The sequence below is a fragment of the Balaenoptera ricei genome, chromosome 15 (genome assembly GCF_028023285.1).
Source record: "Balaenoptera ricei isolate mBalRic1 chromosome 15, mBalRic1.hap2, whole genome shotgun sequence".
Classification (NCBI taxonomy): domain Eukaryota; kingdom Metazoa; phylum Chordata; class Mammalia; order Artiodactyla; family Balaenopteridae; genus Balaenoptera; species Balaenoptera ricei.
The window spans coordinates 74,321,334-74,342,923 of record NC_082653.1 but is presented as its reverse complement, the minus strand read 5'-3'; the positions used below and the strand labels follow the sequence as shown (position 1 = coordinate 74,342,923).

Below are 21,590 nucleotides of genomic sequence, written 5' to 3'. Positions count from 1 at the left end.
CATTTAACCGAGAAGCAACTGTAGCTCCATGAAGATGAGTGACTAGCTCGAGGCCAGCTAACAAGTGGACGAGCTAGGAGTCCACCCAGAACCTTTGGATCTGAACTTAGTGCACTGGACAGGGATTAGCAGGCAGGCTGGTGCAGACTTGCAACAAAGTTTTTAGTAATTTAAATAAAAATGAGGAAAAATAAGAAGTAAACTTTTTAATAAAGCTAAGTGATTCAATTTAAAGATCTTTCATACTGAGATTCAGTTCTTTCTAATTATTTGAGTTAAAATATCCTTATTTACAATGAAATGACAGTGACAGTAGACAGTGGTACGGGTTACTGTTGCTGTTTTTATTGACTATAGCCAACAGGACAAACTGGCACCTCTAGTGCAGCCTCCCAATTTGGGGGGGAAATACTTCTTCTGAAATCCAAAAATCTGGGAAGTACTTCCTTAGACAATGATGCCTCCCAAAATAATAGAGGACTTACACACACACACACACACACACACACACACACAGCCCTCAAGATTCTCGTATTAATCTCTACTTTATTTGGATTAGAACTCTTAAGGATTAAGAAATGAGAATAAAGTGAGTTTCAGCAATCCAAAATCACATGAGTTAATGTTGGATTCTGGCAAAGAACTTTCCTCAGGATTTCCTTGGTTAATTTTTCTCATCCTTTATCTTTAATTCTACTCAAACCTGGGCTCAAACTTTCTGTTCCTAAAATAGTCACACTTATGGACTTCCCTGGCGGTCCAGTGGTTAAGACTCCACGCTTCCAATGCAGGGGGCGCGGGTTCGATCCCTGGTCAAGAAACTAAGATCTCACATGCCCCTGTGGCATGGCCAAAAATAATAAAATAATAATAATAATAAATATTTTAATAAATAAAATAGTCACATATTTTACTACTGCTGCTAACTAGCAATCAATACTTAAGTCAAATAAAAAGAACTACTACTTGAGGTCTCCAATAATCTGCTTTTATTTAAAGCCTTTTTCACTTTGACAAAATGAAAACTTTTAATTATGTTTAGTCTACCCACTTCCAAAAGAAAACTGATCTATAAATCAGACTCAAGCCACTTTAATTTCCAAATTTCTGTGTCTCCATCATATATATATAATATATATAGTTTATATATATATAGTGTATATATGTATTGATATATATGGTTTTGCAAGCAGTTTATAAACAGGTTGGTCAAACTAAATTTCTTGAATTTTATTGCGTACACAGCAAATAAGCTATTTATTCCTCTTATTAGCATGTCTTATTTCTTACCTATCTTCCTTTAGTGAGCATCAAATTTAAAATATTCTATGTACACAGCTACACAATTAAACACTAGTGTCAGTCACAACATATTAAGTTCACATTTAAAACTATAAAGAGATCCAGATATTTTTAGTCTTACACATATACTTTATATATAATCTCACTTGATGTTATTTATATTATCTTACGGTGCTTTATTAAACAGAAATCAGAGCACAAAAACCTGGACCTTGCAGGATACATAACTGAAAATATTTATAATCTATACTTATTACATGGTTCAAAAACACTCTTTTTTAAAGGAAAGCCAATTTTAAGAACTTAAACATACAGTCTGGATAACATAAAGCACTCTTTCCAAGTCCAAATGTTAAAAGGTCTAGTTAAATTTATGATAGAATACAGTGTTTCCAAAAGCTAGAAGTGGCAATAATTCTGCTTAAATTCCATATTAATCTAATATCAAAAGTTATTTTTATTCCTTTTTTTCAAATACCTGAAATATACTGCTGCTTAGTCTTTTCATTATATATTTAGTTAGCTAACTTTGGGTGCAAGGTACTTTAAGTATAAAAGTCCTTTCCAATGGATAGTGAAAATAATATAAAAATGTTTGTATAAAATACACTCAGTGGTTCTCAAAGGATATCTGAGAGTCTGTTAGGTCTATTAACTTGGTTCAAAATACCCAACAACAAATGTGAGGTTTTGTCACATTGACATATTTTAACTGTTAACTGGTATCTACATTTTAAACACATTATGTCTAATGTAGCAATAATGATGACTATTTTCCCACTAAAAAGCTAAAGGATTTTGGTTAAAGGGCAGATGAGAAAGAGTACGTGGCTCACCAAGAAGGCGGTCTAAGTGGAAAAGATCAGCAGCCTGAAATTTGCAAATAGTAACAAGACAAACTCCAGTGCTAGGTCGTTCATGTAATCACCAATATGTAGGTCAAAATAAACTAGTGAGCTATACATTACTGTCTACCTAGTAATTTACAGATCAATATGAGAGGAAGAAACTGCTCAAATGTGACTACTGTTAACAAACTCAAAATATTAGGCATAGTATGCCTCTATTAAAATTATAACCTATCAATTGTGAAATAATTGAAATAATTTCTTTCACTGTTGCTACTTTTAAAAAATGAACCCTCCTCAATTAAAAAAAAAAAAAGAGCAGCCACTTTTAAGATGTAAATTCCTCTTTTTTTCAAAGTAACGTGCCCAGAAAAATCTAATGCAGAAAATAAAGTGTAACAGATAAATCGACTACAACATTTTAAAAAACCTAAAAGTATCAGTAAAACAAACCAATCCCTCCAGTTTAGCAATGCGTGTATTTTTAAGCTTCGGTGGGTATTCCATTATAATAACCAACAACATTGAAGAGGCACCCTAATGCCCCAAACATCATCATTACACATGACATACTCGTATTTTACTCAAATTATGCTTAGACCAGATCCAAACTCAGGCCATTCCCCCCTCGCGGGCACACTGAAATATACGAGGGGGAATCCAAGAAATCAGATATGTTAAGTGCAGGTATCTCCTTCCAGAGTAGGGTCAAATTCTTGTTTGCCCGCAAATGTCACTCTCTCAAGAAGTCTGCAAATTCTCATTAGCGCTACAGAGTACAAAGAGGCCTGACCACGGAAACACCTGTCCTAGCACCGGGAAGACAGTGGGAAATGCAAACCCCGAGCCCACGCCGGCCGTACAGCCTTGGGCAGCAGCAGCGACCCCAGACGAGGAGTGGACACTGACCTCATGGCTCCCTCGGGCAGGCTCCCACACCCCCGACTCGCCTCCCCGGGCGAGAACCACGAAATCTGTCAAGCCGGCCGGGACCCACCCTCCGCGAACCCCGCTCGCTCCCTCCCAGCCCGGCCCCAGCCTGCCCAACTGCCCCCGGTCCGCTCCGGCCTCGCGGCTGCACTCTGCCACCTCATCCCTCCTTGCCGGTCTCGCGGCCCCGCCACCTCAGCCTCGGCGGCCTGCACTCGGGCCGCCCCACCCCGGCCGCCGCCCCCCGGCCCCGGCCGAGGCTCCCGGCCAGGCTCACGGCGCCGTCGGTCCCTTCGCGGCCCGATCCCCGCCGCCCCCCAGGCCCGAGCTCCCGCCGCGCGCTCCCCACCCCCAGCCTCCGCCCTCGCCCCGCTCGGCCGCTCCCGGCCCGCTCCCCCTAGCCGGGCTACCTGGAGGCAAGGGCGGCAGAGCACTTCACCCAGGGCCCCAGGTCGCAGAGGGCCCGGTGCTCGGGGTCCCGCTCCTTCTCCCGCTCCACGTGGTAGGCGTAGATGGAGAGCAGGATCCCGGCGGCGCACACTGCATACCGGGCCACCCGCTCCCAACGCGGCACCGACACTCTCAGCAGGACGGGCGCCGCCATCTTCCCCCCTCCGCCGCCGCCGCCTCCTTCGCCGCCGCCGCCGCCTCCCTCCGCCTCCACCTCAGCCGCCGCCGCCCGTCGGGGCCCGACCCAGCCGCCGCCGCTACCGTTACCGCCTCCGCCGCCGCCGCCGCCACCGCCGCCGCCGCCGCCGCGCCCCATTGGCTCGACCGCCTCCTCCGGGCCCCGCCCCCACAGGCGCGCGGCCCAACCGCCCCAAAAGGAGAGATCCTGGCGGGGCGGGGAAGGCGCGCGCGGGCGCGGAGTGGGGGACGGAGCGCGCAACCGGCCGGGAGGCCGGCCGGGGGGGCGGAGCCAGGGGTAGTGCGGCGCGCGCAGCGGGCGGGGCCGAAGGAGGGGCGGGGCCAGGGGAAGGGAAGGGCGGGGCTCTGGGAGGGGAGGGGAGGGGAAGGGTGGCGCGGGAGGGGAGGGCTGGCGCGGGCGGGCCCTAGGGTACCCGGTGCAAGGAATAAATTTCAAAGATACCAACCTGTGTGACTGGATAAGCCCTTGGCACCACCTCCTGGGGGTGGTAATCAATTGCCATACTTTCTGCTTTTTTTTTTGTCATTATCACTTGATATTTTCTGACCCAATCCAAATTAGCCTTGGCCATTTCCCAGAGCTCCAGAGCCAAGCTCCAGAGCGACGTTTACATTACCTGATCTTCCCCATCACCACCTCCACGCACTTCGTGTTCAACAAGTGCAAACTTAACTATTTTTGAAACATTATTTCTGAATGCCTTGCTTCCCTGTAAGCTGAATTTGAGATGGCTTAACATAATTCGTGTAATATAGTAAAGTATAAAAATGAACTAAAAAATCAGGACGAAGAAAAAGACAAATCAAAATAAAAGACCAGGGGCTTCCCGGGTGGCGCAGTGGTTGGAAATCTGCCTGCCAATGCAGGGGACATGGGTTTGAGCCCTGGTCCGCGAAGATCCCACATGCCACGGAGCAACCAAGCCCGTGCGCCACAACTACTGACCCTGCGCTCTAGAACCCGCGAGCCACAACTACTGAGCCCACATGCCACAACTACTGAAGCCCACACGCCTGGAGCCCATGTTCCGCAACAAGAGAAGCCACCCCAATGAGAAGTCCGCGCACCGCAACAAAGAGTAGCCCGCCGCAACTAGAGAAAGCCCACCCACAGCAACGAAGACCCAACGCAGCCAAAAATAAAAATAAATAAATTTATTAAAAAAAATAAAGACCAGGAGTAAGAACACAGACAAGGGACTTTGCTGGTGGCACAGCGGTTAAGAATCCGCCTGCCACTGCAGGGAACACGGGTTCGATCCCTAGTCTGGGAAGATCCCACATGCAGCAGAGCAACTAAGCCCATGCGCCACAACTATTGAGCCTGTGCTCTAGAGCACACAAGCCACAACTACTGAAGCCTGCGTGCCTAGAGCCGGTGCTCCACAACAAGGGAAGCCACAGCAGTGAGAAGCCTGCGGACCGCAACGAGGAGTAGCCCCCACTCACCGCAACTAGAGAAAGCCCACGCGCAGCAACGAAGACCCAACACAGCCAAAAATGAATGAATGAATGAATGAATAAATAAATAAATAAATAAAATGCCTTAATGGCTCAGACCGATTAAAAAAAAAAAAAGAATACGTCTTGCAAAAAAAGAATCCTTCTTGCAATGCAGGGGACTTTGGTTCATCCCCAGTGGGGGAACTAAGATCCCACATGCGGTGGGGCAACTAAGCCCTCACACCACAACTACTGAGCCCGCGCTCCTCAACTACAGAATGCAAGCGCTCTGGAGCCCACACACCACAACCAGAGAAGCCCGCATGCCACAACTAGAGAGAAGCCTGCGCACGCACTGCAATGAAGCGAAGAGCCCACCCTCCACAGCAAAAGATCCCGCGTGCTGCAACTAAGACCCGACGCAGCAATAAATAAATAAATTAATAAATTAATTATCAGCTCTGTGCTTTGTGACCACCTAGAGGGGTGGGATAGGGAGGGTGGGAGGGAGGGAAATGCAAGAGGGAAGAGATATGGGAACATATGTATATGTATAACTGATTCACTTTGTTATAAAGCAGAAACTAACACACCATTGTAAAGCAATTATACTCCAATAAAGATGTTAAAAATAAATAAATAAATTAATTAATTAATTTTTAAAAAAAGAACACAGACAAGCAGGCCATAGAGTATCACATAATTATTAAAACCGAGCCATAAATTTGGCTCTGAGCTTCCTGGTGGCCAAAACTAAAAGAAAAATACATGTATGTTATTCTCACTGTCTCTAAGAAGAAACACACTGTTCTTGGAGATTGCTAGATTTTTCCTGGTTGCCACTGGCCAAGAGATTTCAATTTTATATAGTGATTTTGAGTAATTGATGTCCTATTAGTTATGTATTGTTGGGTAACAAATTACCCCAAACTTGCAGCTTAAAACAACAACAGCAAAAATCTCTTATTTTCTCATAGTTTCTGTGGGTCAGGAATCTGGGTGTTATTTAGCTGGGTCCCCTGGATCAGGGTCTCTCACAAGGATGCAGTCAAGATGTTGGCTGGGGCTGCAGGCATCTCAAGGCTGGAGAATCCTCTTTCAAGCTCACTCACAGGGCAGTTGGCAGGCCTCACGTCCTCTCCGGCTGTTGGCTGGATCCATCAGTTCCTGGCCACTTGTACCTCTCCATAAGAAGCTGCTAGCTTCCCTTAAAGCAAGGAATAAGACAGAGTGAGGGAAATGGAAGTCACAGTCTTTTTTGTAACCTAATCTCAGAAGAAACAGCCCATCACTTTTACATATTCTGTTACTTAGAAGCTAGTCCACCAACCTAAGTGTCCATGGATAGATGAATGGATAAAGGAAATGTGGTATGTACCCACAATGGAATATTATTCAGCCACAAAAAAAGAAGGAAATCCTACCATTTGAGACAACAAGGACAAATCTTGAGGGCATTATGATAAGTGAAATAAATCAGACAGAGAAAGACAAATACAGTTGACCCTTGAACAAGGCAGGGGTTAGGGGCACCAGCACCCCTGTGCAGTCGAAAATCCAAATATAACCCTCCATATCCAAGGTTTCACAGCCACAGATTCAACCAAGGATCGTGTATTACTGTCTTATGTGTGTATTGAAAAAAATCCACATATAAGTGGACCTGTGCAGTTCAAGCCTGTGTTGTTCAAGGGTCAAGTGTACTATACAATCTCACTTGTGGAATCTAAAAAAGCTGAAATCATAGAAACAGAATTGATTGGTAGTTGGCAGGGGCTGGCAGGTGGGGGAAACGGAGAGATGTTGGTCAAAGGGCACAAACTTCTAATTATAAGATAAATAAATTCTGGAGATCTAATGTACACTATGGTGTCTATAGTTAATAATATTGTATATGTGAAAGTTGCTAAGAGAGTTGCTAAATCTTACATGTTCTCATTCCCTCCCTCCAGGCCAAAAAAAAAAAAAAAACGGTAATTATGTGAGGTGATGGATGTGTTAACTGATCTTATTGTGGTAATCATTTCACTACATATGTATATCGAACCATGCTGTACATCTTAAACTTTCACAATGTTATACGTCAATTATATCTCAATAAAACTGGAGGAGAAAAAGAAGCAAGTCCCTAGGTCCAGTCTACACTGAAAGGGAGGGGATTACACAAAGGCATGAATACCAGAAGGGGAATCACTGGGATCATCTTTTTTTTTTTAATAAATTTTTTTTTTTTTATGGTTGCTTTGGGCCTTCATTCCTAGTTGTGGCGAGCGGGGGCTACTCTTCGTTGCAGGGCTTGGGCTTATTGCGGTGGCTTCTCTTGTTGTGGAGCACGGGTTCTAGGCACGTGGGCTTCAATAGTTGCAGCATGCAGGCTCAGTAATTGCAGCACGCGGGCCCTAGAGGGCACGGGCTTCAGTAGTTGTGGCTCGTGGGCTCTAGAGCACAGGCTCAGTAGTTGTGGCGCACGGGCTTAGTTGCTCCGCGGCATGTGGGATCTTCCTGGACCAGGGATCGCGTGTCTCCTGCATTGGCAGGTGGATTCTTAACCACTGCACCACCAGGGAAGCCCTCATTGGGATCATCTTAAAGCCTGCCTACCACTGTCCTCAAAAAGATCGACTCTCTAACTCTCTGGTGGTTTTCATATTTCTGAGTGGACTCATTCTCCTGTAGCCCCCCACCTTCTGGATTCCTTTACTTACTTGATAAGATCTATTGATTATCTGGTTTCTTTTACTCATCATTATGTCTGTGAGGGTTTTCCTATGTTATTGTACACGGCTGTGTAATAGTCCACTATATAACTAACCACAGTTTTATTTATCCAGTCTGTCCACTGTTGATGGACATTTGGCCAGTTTTTAGCTATTATGAATAAAGCTGCTGTGAACATTCTGTAAACGTCTTTTGGTGGCTGTATGCAGTCATGTCTACTGGGAATACATCCAGGGGCGGAATTAGAGTCAGACAGTATTAGTTATACTGCCTCAGCCAATTTAGGTCCTCCAAGGAGGAGATGCCAAAGTGAAATCAGATGTGTAAGAGACTGACAGGGGGCAATTCCTGTGAAGGATAAAGGAGACAGGGAACAAGAACAGGCATGGAGAGCCTCCAGATCATCACAAAGCAGGTCTGACCACTATGAAAGCTCTGCAGTCTCATCCAGGCTGACAGGGAGCAAGGCAGGAGTAGCCCCTATCTAGTAGCCCTGCCAGGCACAGTCATGTGCTCCCAAGGCTGGGAGCAGCCTGAGACTGCATGGTCTCAGCTCGAGAGCATGGCCTCAGCATGAGTGCTGTGATCAATCCAAAGGTGTAGCCAGCCACTGGAGGCTACTGGCCAGCTAGCCTCTTTGCAGCAGACTCTCTTGAAGGGAGACTGACTGGTGTACCACCAGGGCCACCACACTACCAAACAGTCTTCCAAAGGGGTTGTACCAATTTAAGCTCCCATTAGCAAAGTATGAGAGTTCTGGGTACCCCACATCCTCACCAATCCTTGGCAAGGTCAGTGCTTTCCGTTTTAGAAAATCTGGTGGCTCTCTAGAGGGATCGTGGTGGTTTTAAAATTGCCTTTCCCTGAAGACCAACGAATTTGAACTCCTTTCATATGCTTTTTGACTACTTAGATGTTCTCTTTTGTGAAGTGCCTATTTAAGCCTTTTTCGCACTTTAAAAAATGGGTCGTATTTTTCTTATTGGCTTGTAGAAAGAAAGTCTTTATACATTCTGGATACAAATCTTTGTCAGTACGTGTATGGCAGATATCTTCTATGCTTTTTTAAAAAAAATATTTATTTAGGCTGCACCAGGTCCTAGCTGTGGCAGGCAGGATCTTCACTGCGGCATGCAGACTTAGTTGCAGCATGTGGACTCTTTAGTTGCAGTATGCGAACTCTTAGTTGTGGCATGCATGCAGGATCTAGTTCCCCAACCAGGGATCAAACCCGGGCCCCCTGCATTGGGAGCGCAGAGTCTTCCCACTGGTCCACCAGGGAAGTCCCACCTTCTCCTATACTTTGGCTTGCTGTTTCCCCCTTTTTTTTTTTTTAATTTTTATTTGCCTTTATTTTTTTGCAGCATTTATTCCTGGGCCATAAGTTTCTGTTTCTTCAGTTTCTTCTGGGAACGTCTTCTTTTTCTTCTGTGCAACGTCCTCTTCTGGTTTAGGAACAATCTGTTCTTTTTTAGTAAGGATCATCTCAATGTGGCAGGGAGAGCTCACGTATGGTTTGATCTGACCGTGAACTCTGTAAGTTCTGTGCTGCATCTTGGGGGCTTTGTTCAGCTGGATGTTCTCAATGACCAGAGAATCTGCATCTAAGCCCTTAAGTTCAGCATTACTCTCTGCATTTTAGAGCATGTGCAGTAAAAATTCAGCACTCTTTTTGGGTCACCGACCCTGCGTCCAGCCCCACTGTTTGGCCTGGGCACACCTACCAACTCCACCATTGTAACGATGGAATGGCACACGTTGCTTCTTTAAAGTGACATCCTTCAGATACTTGGTGGCTTTTTGGATACGCATACCCTTAACGGCCTGGGCAGTTTCACGAATGTTCTTAAAGTGAACACGAAGAGCTGAACCTCTTGATTTGCATGATTTTGTGGGGTTTTCTGGGTCAAGTGAATAGCACACCATTTTTAGAGGTCACCTCAGGCCGCTTACCGGAAAAAGTGCCCTTTCTCCTTCTTAATGGTGTTTTTTACTGAACAACTGAAGAGACTTCTTTGAATTCCTCATACACATTCTACCACCTTCACCTTGGAGCTTTCAAACTCCTACTTATCCACATTTTAGATACCTCTTTCTCCTTGAAGGCCTTCCCACTTCTATTGTACTAATCGGGCTCACTAGGCCAGGGATTCAAACCCCCTCAAGACTCTCTCTGTCCACCTCCTACCTCTATGTGTCAATTTTGTTCTCTCAGGCCAGTTTTTTGCCTATAGAAGGAAAAGTGGTCCCATAGTTCCTCCATTTGCATCTTTGTTTTCTCCTGCCAGTAAGGGACTGCCTCTCCTCCCTTAAATCCAATTTTTAAAATCCTGATGAAGAATTCAGACAGCTCGACCAGCCTCAGGTCACTCATGAGCCCTGTAGCTAGAAAAGAAAGAGTGCTGGAGATGGCAGCCGCCCCCCCAGACCTACAAGAGAGTCTATGCAAAACCAGTTCTCCTAAAAACAAGAAGGTGCTGTTCCCAGAAGCAGGAAGGGGTAGCTGGGCAGACCCAGCAGGAGGACGCTGGGGGAGGACGCTGGGGGAGGACGCTGGGGGAGGACGCTGGGGGAGGATGCTGGGGGAGGCTGCCACTGTTGGGGGCTCACAGGGAACAGCCCTTGTCTCTGTCCAGAAGAAGCTCTTCTGCTCTGTAAAGCGGTTCATCAACATTTCTGTAGTGCCAAGAGGCAGCTGAGGCCTTCTGTACTTGGTGGGCACAACTCTGGGAGGTCACTTTGTGCCAATCCAAGAATGTGAACTTCAAAACTTGTACATAGGGAATTCCCTGGCGGTCCAGTGGTTAGGACTCTGAGCTTTCACTGCCGAGGGCCCTGGTTCCATCCCTGGTCAGGGAACTAAAATCCCGCAAGCCACGCAGGGCGGCCAAAACAAACAAACAAACAAAAAAACTTGTACATAGATGGAAACTTCATACATTGCTGGTAGCAGTGTAAAATGGTGCAGCCCTTCAGAAAACAGGTTGGCAATTTCTCAAAATGTTAAACATAGTTACTCTATGGCCCAGCAATTCCACTCAGGGCTATATTCCCAAGAGAACTGAAAACATGCGTCCACACAAAAACTTGTACATGAGTGTTCATCACAGCATTATTCACAATAGTCAAAAATGCCCATCAACTGATAAATGGATAAACAAAATGTAGTATATGCATACAATGGAGTATTATTATTCAGCCATAAAAAGGAACGAAATGGGGAGCTCCCTGGTGGCCTAGTGATTAGGATTCTGGGCTTTCACTGCCATGGCCGCGGTTCAATCCCTGGTTGGGGAACTGAGATACTGCAAGCCACACAGCGTGGCAAAAAAAAAAAGGAATGAGGGCTTCCCTGGTGGCACAGTGGTTGAGAATCTGCCTGCCAATGCAGGGGACACGGGTTCGAGTCCTGGTCTGGGAAGATCCCACATGCCGCGGAGCAGCTGGGCCCGTGAGCCACAATTACTGCGCCTGCGCGTCTGGAGCCTGTGCTCCGCAACAAGAGAGGCCGCGGTAGTGAGAGGCCCGCGCACCGCGATGAAGAGTGGCCCCCGCTTGCCACAACTAGAGAAAGCCCTCGCACAGAAACGAAGACCCAACACAGCCATAAATATATTAAAGAAAGAAAGAAAGAAAGAAAGAAAGAAAGAAAGAAAGAAAGAAAGAATGACACAAATTAAGCAATGTGAATACCATCAAGCTTTAAAAAAAAAAAAAGTTAAAAAAAAAAGGAATGAAATACTGATATATGCTATAACATGGATGAATCTTGAAAACATTATGCTAAATTAAAGAAGACAGACCCAAACATAAAAGGCTACGTATTATGTCATTTCTTTAATTTATTTTTTAATTGAAGTATAGTTGCTGTACAAAATTAAATAAGTTACAGGTGTGCAACATAGTGATTCACAATTTTTAAAGGTTATACTCCATTTATAGTTATTATAAAATATTGGCTATATTCCCCCTGTTGTGCAATATATCCTTGAAGCTTATTTATGTAACATTCCTTTTAAATGAAATGTCTAGAGTAGGCAAGTCCCTAGAGAGAGAAGCTAGATTACTGGTAGCCAGGAGCTGGGGTGATGGAAAATATGGAGTGATTGCTAACGGGTATGGGGTTTCCTTTTGGGGTAATCTAACATTCTGGATCTAGACAGTGGTGGTGGAAACACAACTTTATGAATATGCTAACACCACTCTAAAAGGGTGAATTTTATGGTATGTGAATTACACCTCAATAAAACTTATTTTTTAGGGACTTCCCTGGCGGTCCAGTGGTTAAGACCTCGCCTTCCAATACAGGGGGTGCGGGTTCAATCCCTGGTCCGGGAGCTTAGATCCCACATGCCTCACGGCCAAAAAAACAAAACAAAAAAAAGAAAAGAAAACTGTTATTTTTTAAAATGTGTACATAGAGCTTCCGTGTTGTAATTGCTCACTTAATGTCTGTCTCTACCAACTGCAAATTCCGTGAGGGCAGTGGCTGGGTCTTTTGTATTCCCAGCAGTTGGGGTAGTGCCTGGCACAATAACACGCGCTGAAGAATTATTTGGTGAATGGATGACTGAATGAATGATACCAGCTTAAATGCCACCTCATTCAGGAAACTCCTCCCCCCGTGCTCCCGAAGAGCACCCCCCTCCCCCACCATTTTCTTTCCTGGAAGGACAAACTCAGGCTGGGACGAGTCTCCACTCCAGTTTATCACCCCAGCTTCTGGGGCCAGCTCCCTGGCCACATCCCCTTGGGCCACTGCAGCTACAGCACTTAATTCCTGGGGCTGGTTTTAGGGTCCCTTTCATCAACACCTGGAGATGTGCCTTTCTTCCTACTGAGCTCAGCTATGTGTTTAAGCTTTTCTTCTTTCTTTCTTTTTTTTTTAAGATCTCCTATTTATTTATTTATTTTTTATTTTTGGCCGTGCCGCGCGGCTTATGGGATTTTAGTTCCCCAACCAGGGATCCAACCCAGGCCCTTGGCAGAGTCCTAACCACAGGACCATCAGGGAATCCCCTAAGCTTTTTTTCTTCGAAGGTTTTATCTCGTATTTCTGTATTTGTATTTCTGTAGTTTCTGTGTTGGCTCAATCCATCATACCAGAACCAGAAATCCCAAAAGGCTTCTATAAGCTTGTTCATGACCCCAAACTTGCTTTGCTGGGTTAGAACACTGTATATTTTCTGTCCAAGTTTTGAGAAAGGTCACAGCAAGGATACAGCAGGACGCTGTAGGTGTGGCAGTCGCTGGCTAGAAATCTTTTTTTTTTTTTTGGCCACACTTCGCAGCTTGTGGGATCTTAGTTCCTCGACCTGGGATCCAACCCGCGCCCTCAGCAGTGAAAGCCCAGAGTCCTAACCACTGGACCGCCGGGGAATTCCCTAAAAATCTTTTTATAACAGAGTCTGTGAAATCCCAGGCCTCCCAGTGTCCTTCGGGAAAATCCCACTCAAAGTGAATATCCTATTGAAAGGGGATGGATGTGTCATCTTTGCTTTCAAGCGATAATGGATTCTGATATCATTTCATTATTGTCAGCACAGATGAAATGCTCTTTTTATAATACTGGATGAGGAGTGGACTAGTAAATATCCTATGTACATAGATGACCTGCCGACCCACCAGATGAAGAGGCCGTCCACTGAGCACACATCTACATACCAGGCACTGTGTTGGCTTCTGATATGTTATATTTAAATTTCATAAGCTCTGTACAAGGTAGGTATCATTATCTCCAGTTTCCATGGGAGAAAAGTAAGTCTCAGAGGGCTAAGTACCTGGCCCAATTACTGTAAGAGGTAGAGCTTCAATTAGTACCCAGGCCGATCTGGTTTGTGTTCCCCATCTTTCCACCAGCCCGTGTGGCTTCCCTCTGAGAAGGCATCTCTCAATTTGACATGGGTGCTCTGTTTGTTCCCAGATGTATGAATGGATTATTCACCAACCCTCCCCTTCCATTCTACTCTATGCGTGTAACCAAGTTCCAAGGTCTTTCCCTGTTCCTGCCTCAGTGTAAAAACCAATATATCCCTGTGGTCTGTGGTAGGCTGGACGCAGGGTTAAATGCTGACGTCTGCTGAAATTCCATCTGCTCACTGCCATCCCAGATACCACGCTGGGGCAGCCTGAGGCTCCACTGAGATCATTTCCTCCCAAGATCCATGAATCTCAGCATGGCCACCCTGACCACCCAGCCTAAACTTGGTCCCAGAGCTCCAGTAGGAACCCTGAAGCTGGTGACGTTCCCCACCAGGCCCTCACCCCTGCCATCCTGTTCTCAAGATCTTTACCTGTATTTAATTACGACAACAACCTCTGATGTAGGAATTATTGTTTTCTATGTTTTACAGATAAGGAAACTGAGGCTCAGAGAGGCTAAGTAAACTGCCAAAAATCACACAGCTGATAAGTTGTAGAACTGGGATTCAAGCTCCAGCAGGCTGGCTTCCTGATCTATGCTCTTAGCTTCTGTGCTATGAGCTAATATACACAGAGAATTTAGATTTCCTTTTCCTTAGCATTTACCACCATATAACATAATATATATTAATTTTTTAAAAATCTCTTTTATGTCTGTCTCTCCCACTAGAATATAAGCCCCCCAAAGGCAGAGATCTTTGTCTGCTTTGTTAGCTACTGTATCAGCATCTAGAACAGGACCTGACCACAGAGTAGGTACCCAGTAAGTACATTTTGCATGAATGAATGAATGAGCACTGAAAGAATGTTAGCTATCAGTACCTTTGCACAAATAATAAGCCCACAGCAAATATCTTTTTCCAAATAAAAGAGAAATTCTCCTCCCAGAGACTACTTCTTTCACCACCCGGTAACAAAAGGCAAAAACTCAAGAAAGCCTTTATAATAGAATTTGACCTCTCTGCCTTCAGCACACCTCTCTCAAGTCCTCTGCTTTCCTGAGGATGTCAGTGTCCTTGTGAATGGCCATGCAACTCTCCTGACTCATTGTCCCATATCTTCCTCAACTCTGATGACCTTTGCTTCCATTCTACTTCAGCTGACCACAGGAGTGGTCCTTGTGATCCTTTTGAATGGCCAGATTTCTGAAATCTTAAACACCTATACTCTGCTCTTTGTTCTTCCCTATTGTAGCAGATTGCATTTTCCAAGATGGCAGCAATAAGGTCTCCCATCCTACATGCTCTTCTTCACTGTGATATTGGCCCTGCTCCCATCCAGAGTTTGGGGCTATGTTCCTTCCCCTTAAATCTGAGAGTCTGACTGTGGCAGAAATGATGCTCTGTGCTTTTTGAGGTCAGATCGTAAACCATTCCTCCATGGTCTTCTTGGGGTGCTTGCTTGTTGAAGCCAGCCACCATGCTGTGAGGAGCCCCAGGACATATGGAGAGGCTGCATTTAGGTCTTTGAGCCAACAGCTGCAGGTCTTAACTGACAGCCAACATCAGTCGCCAGACATGGGACTAAAGAAGCCTTTAAGATAACGCCAGACTCAGCCACAGCAACAGTATCAGAGACCCAAGTGCAAACCACCTAGTGGAACCCAGTCAACGCCCAGAACCATGAAAAAAAAAAAAGACTATTGTTTTAAGCCTCTAAAGTTTGGGGTTTATACATTATGAAGTAAGAGTAATTGAAACACCCTTCTTTCCTTCTAGCTCTCTGATTCTCTCACTCACCAAACCTAGTCTCTCCCTAGAGACCTGCTGTGTCCTAATCAACGTTTTCCCCATTGTCCCAGCAGGAGACAGGTTGGGACATCTCCCTGATCTTCATGGCTATTTCAAGACCATTTTTCATCCTGCTTGGTTAACCTAAATGTCTCTCTCTTCTCCCGCAGTCTATCACCTTAAATACTCAATCTACGTAGCAAGCCCTGACTTTGCAGGGTTCCCTCCCTAAGAATTTCTGAGATTCTCTGAGGAGGGCCATATGCCACCCATAAAGAGATGAGTTAATTTGTCCAGGGTCCACACTCCAGCCAGCAGTGAAGCCAAATACAAGCTGCACCTGGCCCTCCCTGCACAGCACACTTTCTCTTCTTGCATATATTTTCTACACTATATGAGGATGAGAACACTTTTGAGCTAATCAATGTGCATGCTTTCTGTTTAAAGGAAGACAATAAATAACCCCTGCCAAGTTGCTGAATTCCTAGTGGGATTGAAACCCAATCCCCGTAAAAGTGAGTTCCCTTATGGAGTCCATGATTAATCTCTCTCCAAAACTTTATTCCCTTTCTTGTCCCCTCTGACCTCAATCCTCTGCTAACTGAACACTCATCAGAGTCAGATGACAAGAATGGCTATTGTCAGTAACATCGTTAATGTGCTAAAATTGTTATTATAGATATCATCTTAATGTACAAACTCAGGTTGTTTCTCCAGAGCAAGATGAGCTAACGGGCCTCGAGCCATGGGCCACCTGGCCAGAGAATCATACACCAGATACATCTTGACTCCCAAAACTGTGATTAAGAAATGTCACGGAAAGCAACCAACTCAGCCAGCTTTATTTGTGAAACAAGGAAATAAAGGCTTACTTCTCTTAAAAGAGAAAGAAAGGAAGAAAGAAAAATGAAAGAAAGAAAGGGAGAAATGTCACAGAAAATTGGTGTAGCCACTAAGGAAAACAGCATGGGGTTTCCTTAAAAAACTAAAAATAGAGTTACCATATGATCCAGCAATCCCACTCCTGGGCATATATCCAGAAACAATGAAAACTCTAATTTGAAAAGATACATGCACACCAATGTTCATAGCAGCACTATTTACTATAGCCAAGATATGGAAACAACCCAAGTGCCCATCAACAGACAATTGGTTTAAGATGTGATACACACACACACACACACACACACACACACACACACACACAGGAATATTACTCAGCCATAAAAAAGAATGAAACACTGCCATTTGCAGCAATGTGATAGAGAATGTCATACTAAGTGAAGTAAGTCAGACAAAGACAAATATTATATGATATCACTTATATGTGGAATCTAAAAAATAATACAAATGAATCTATATACAAAAAGAAACAGACTCGGGGCTTCCCTGGTGGCGCAGTGGTTGAGAATCTGCCTGCCAATGCAGGGGACACGGGTTCGAGCCCTGGTCTGGGAAGATCCCACATGCCGCGGAGCAGCTAGGCCCGTGAGCCACAGTTACTGAGCCTGCGCGTCTGGAGCCTGTGCTCGGCAACAAGAGAGGCCGCGATAATGAGAGGCCCGCGCACCGCGATGAAGAGCGGCCCCCACTTGCCGCAACTGGAGAAAGCCCCCGCACAGAAACGAAGACCCAACACAGCCATAAATAAATAAATATAAATAATAAAAAAAAAAGAAACAGACTAACAGAAATAGAAAACAAACGTATGGTTCCCAAAGGGGAAAGGGGGCGGGAGGGATAAATTAGGAGTATGGGATTAAGAGATATAAACTACTATACATAAAATAGATAAGTAACAAGGATTTACTGTATAGCACAGGGAACTATATTCAATATCTTGTAATAACCTATAATAGAAAATAATCTGAAAAAAATATATAACTGAATCGCTTTGCTGTACACCTAAAACTAACACAATATTGTCAATCAAATATACGTACTTAAATTTTTAAAATGTCACAGAAATGTCACAAGATGATGATTAATCTCAGCCTTTTTGTTCTTCCCCTTTAAAAAATCCCCAAACTCAAAGCGCAGGATGGAGTGGATCTGAGGCTTGTCTCCCACTCCCTTGCTTGGTGCCCTGTAATTGCAGTAATTCTGTACTTTGCTGCAAACTTCTGCTGGCAGTTTGGCTTTCTGCACCGCAGGCACATAAGCCCTTTGCTCGGTTTCAGGATCAGGTGTTAAAAACAGTTGCCTTCAAATATAACTCCTATGAATGTTTATCCTCTGTTTATTTTAAAACTTCCTAATTAGAGGCTTTCCAAGGTACTCTGTGAACTCCTCAACAATTCAGAGGAAGCCCAAGAATAAATTATTCAAAAATCATTAACAAAAGGCTTTACCTTCTCTCACAATTTAGTTGGCAATCTTTTCTTGCTGGTATAGAAAATATTTTTTAGAAGAGGCCTCTGGGGGCTTCCCTGGTGGCGCAGTGGTTGAGAATCTGCCTGCCAATGCAGGGGACACGGGTTCGAGCCCTGGTCTGGGAAGATCCCACATGCCGCGGAGCAACTGGGCCCGTGAGCCACAACTGCTGAGCCTGCGCGTCTGGAGCCTGTGCTCCGCAACAAGAGAGGCCGCGATAGTGAGAGGCCCGCGCACCGCGATGAAGAGTGGCCCCCGCTCTCTGCAACTAGAGAAAGCCCTCGCACAGAAACGAAGACCCAACACAGCTAAAAATAAATAAATAAATTTATAAAAAAAAAAAAAAAAAAAAGAAGAGGCCTCTGTGTGTTAGGAACAAGGATTCTTCTATCAATCTTTTGGCCAAGGAGATAGCAATAGTACCCGTCTCAAAGTGCCTGAGGAGGATTAAATGCATGGTGCCTGGCACATAGTAAGTGCCCAATAAATGCTAATTATTGTCATCTTAATCCTTGTCTCTGTAGGTAAAAGAAAAATGAAGCATTCGGTGAAATTTAATTCGTCCATAAGCGATGGCTTAAAATAAACTGCTATTTGAAAACTAAAATTATCATGTTGGGTAAATGCTTTCCAAAATTTAACTGATCTGTATTTCAATAACTCCATGAAACACATAAATTTGTGTAGTTACTTAGAAGAACATTTAACAATTAATTTTTTTTGGCCACACTGCCCGGCTTATGGGATCTTAGTTCCCCCACCAGGGATTGAACCCGCACCCTCGGGAGCGAAATCGCAGAGTTCTAACCACTGGACCGCCAGGGAATTCCCTTAACAACTAATTTAAAGTGCACATTCCTGGGCTTTGCTTCTTCCCTGATTCCCAGCAGAGGAGAGACCTGGGAATGTGTATTTTTGTCAAATCCTCTAGGTGATCCTTACAATCAGACAAATTCTGGCAGTAATATTGATTGGAGGGTTAATGAGTGCACGGCTTTCCTGGGGAGGCTAATTAGTACCCCTACCTTGAATATTCTCCAGGTTAAATGATGTTGGCCCTAGAGCGGCTGTTTTCAAATTCTAATGTGCTCAAAAATCACTGGAAAAGTTGTTAAAAATTCAGATTCCTGGTCCTACCACCAAGAGATTCTGATCCAGAGATGGGGGGGGCAATCAGGAATCTACATTTTTCAACCAGCCCCTCCCCTCCAGGGCGAGTCTTTGAGAAGCACTTTCAACACTGGTCATTCACACGCTAGAGAGAAGCTACACATATTTTTTTAAAAGAAAAAGTCTGACTTTGCTGTGTAATTTGAATTTCCCAGACCTCATCAATGTGTGCAAATAAACAAGGTTACCTTAAAATTGTAACTGAGGCTTGTGAATTTTGAACACCAGATGATTGTGCAATAATCAGTTCTCCTCCCCAGGTTTATCTGGAGATCTCAAAAAAAGTGTCTTCGGGTATGCGTGTGTTGTCTTTTTATTTGCCACACTGACAGTTCAAATCTCAGCTCCATTACTTAACAAGGGGGGCAAGTTACTGTTGCTTATCTATTGCTGCCTCACGAATTATCCCAAAACTTAGTGGCTTAAAACAGCAACAACCGTTTTCTTATTTCTCAACGTTTCTGTGGGTTGGGAGTTTAAGAAGGGCTTGGTTGGTGCAGTATCTCCTCATATGGTTGAAATCAGACAGGGGTTAGAATTGGGGCAGCAGGGGGAAGGAGAAGCAAGGGCTGGCTGGGTATCTCTCACTCTCCGTCTTCATGTAGTTTCAGGACCTCTCTGTGTGGTCATACCACATGGGTTAGTTTGAGCTTCCTCACAGCATGGCTTCCTCAGGCCACTCCTTCCATGGCAGCTCAGGGCTTCAGGATAAGTGTTCCAGTAAACAAGTTGAAAAGGGCATCTCCTTTTCTGACCTAGCCTTGGAAGTCACACTGCCTCATTTCTGCCGCATTCTGTAGGTTACAAGGGAGTCAGAAGCCTGCCCGGATTCAAGCAGAGGGGAACAAACACCACCGCTCAGTGGTAGGAGGATCAAGGGCACATTGCAGAATAACATGTGGGTTAGGCAATACGGTGGCAGCTTTGGAAATCTTTGGAAATCTCAATCTGCGACATAACAACCTCTATCCAAGTCTAACTTTCTCATCTGTAAAAGAAGGATAATAGTAGTATCTACCTTATAGTGTTGTAGTGAGGACTAAGTGAATAAATACACGGAAAGCACTTAGAATAGTATCTGGCATGCTCCATAAACACTAGCTATTATTATCACCAGTACCATCATCAACATTTCCATTGCTAACTGAACCAGGACTATGCAGTCATGGCCCTCCTAGGTCCTCAGAAGTGCCTGAGTCCAAGTACACCACTGCCTCTGGCCTCTATTTCCCTAATCACTGTCACTGTCTGTAAATCTTCCACCATGGCTAGTGTCCCTGTTGGCTGAGCCAAGACCCTGCAGCTGCTGGTTCCCATAACTTCTCAGAGATGCCAATGAGTGGACCGCACAGGACTGGCTGCAATCCACTGCTGTCACTGCCTCAGTGTAATTATTGCCACAGTCCCAAACTCTGGCAGGCAGCCCAATATTTCCACAGAGGAGGGTGTGGGGAGACCCACAGACCTTGTGTCAGGGACAGTAGATGCAATGGCAGCATTAGTTTCTGGAGGTGACAGTGACAGGGTTCTGGTGCCAGTGGGGGGGCAGGCCAGGGGTCCAGCTAGGGCATCAGGGAGGGGTGTCTTCACCAGAGCAGCTCCCAGACAGGACCTGGGCCCTTGTTGCTGCCTATAGAGCTTCCCATCATGTTTTCCCTGACCATCCAGCAATTTTGCAAACTATCCAATATCCTTTTAATAAATTTCTGTTCTTTTTAAATTAGCCAGAGTTGATTGTGATGCTTGCCCATCGTGCCTCAACCAGTACTGGAACTTTTAGCATTTTTTAACTTCAGAAGCTTCAGAGCACAATGCCCTCAGCAGGGACACCAGCTCTATGAGAATGCCCTGGACCAGAAGACGTAAGGCCTGCCAAGGGGCTGTGGGCATTAACCAAGGAGGCCAGAGCAGGGGGAATGAACATGGTGTTGCCCTGGGGTAACAAACCTGCCAGTTCTCAGGAGTACCAATAAGACACACTAGAAGACTCCCTCCAAGGGCAGAAGGAAGATCCTATGACAGCAGGTGAGGCTAAGACCCAGAGACATTTGGGATGTTCATAACTATTGACGTGACCTTCTATTTACCCACAGGCTGAGGCAGGCCCTAGGAAACCTGTTAGTCCACAACAACCTCCACGAGCCACCAGGAGACCTGTTGCCCAGGTCCTGGCCACAGTACGTAACCTCAAAATAGGGGCCATCAAGGCTTGTTAGAATGTCTGGAGTTGAGAAGGAAAGAATTCTGAAATTCGTTGTTTGTTTACATTTTTAAAAAATTATTTATTTATTTTTGGCTGCGTTGGGTCTTTGTTGCTGCATGTGGGCTTTCTCTAGTTGAGTCGAGCGGGGGCTACTCTTCGTTGCAGTGTGCGGGCTTCTCATTGCGGTGGCTTCTCTTGTTGCAGAGCACGGGCTCTAGGTGTGCGGACTTCAGTAGTTGTGGCACATGGGCTCAGTAGTTGTGGGCTCAAGGGCTTAGTTGCTCCATGGCATGTGGGATCTTC

At 45.0% G+C, this 21,590-nt stretch overlaps 1 protein-coding gene and 1 pseudogene across 1 annotated transcript in view; both read right to left on the bottom strand.

The window, feature by feature from the left end:
- Positions 1 to 3,713, bottom strand: part of VKORC1L1 (vitamin K epoxide reductase complex subunit 1 like 1) — a 60,382-nt gene extending 56,669 nt beyond the window's left edge. The window contains exon 1 of the mRNA XM_059898258.1: positions 3,491 to 3,713. Within this exon, the coding sequence (XP_059754241.1) occupies positions 3,491 to 3,684 (194 nt within the window). The 5' untranslated portion in view covers positions 3,685 to 3,713. The remainder of the gene's footprint in view (positions 1 to 3,490) is intronic.
- Positions 3,714 to 9,239: 5,526 nt separating this feature from the next.
- Positions 9,240 to 9,815, bottom strand: LOC132349900 (large ribosomal subunit protein uL22-like; annotated as a pseudogene).
- Between the last annotated feature and the right edge of the window lie 11,775 nt (positions 9,816 to 21,590).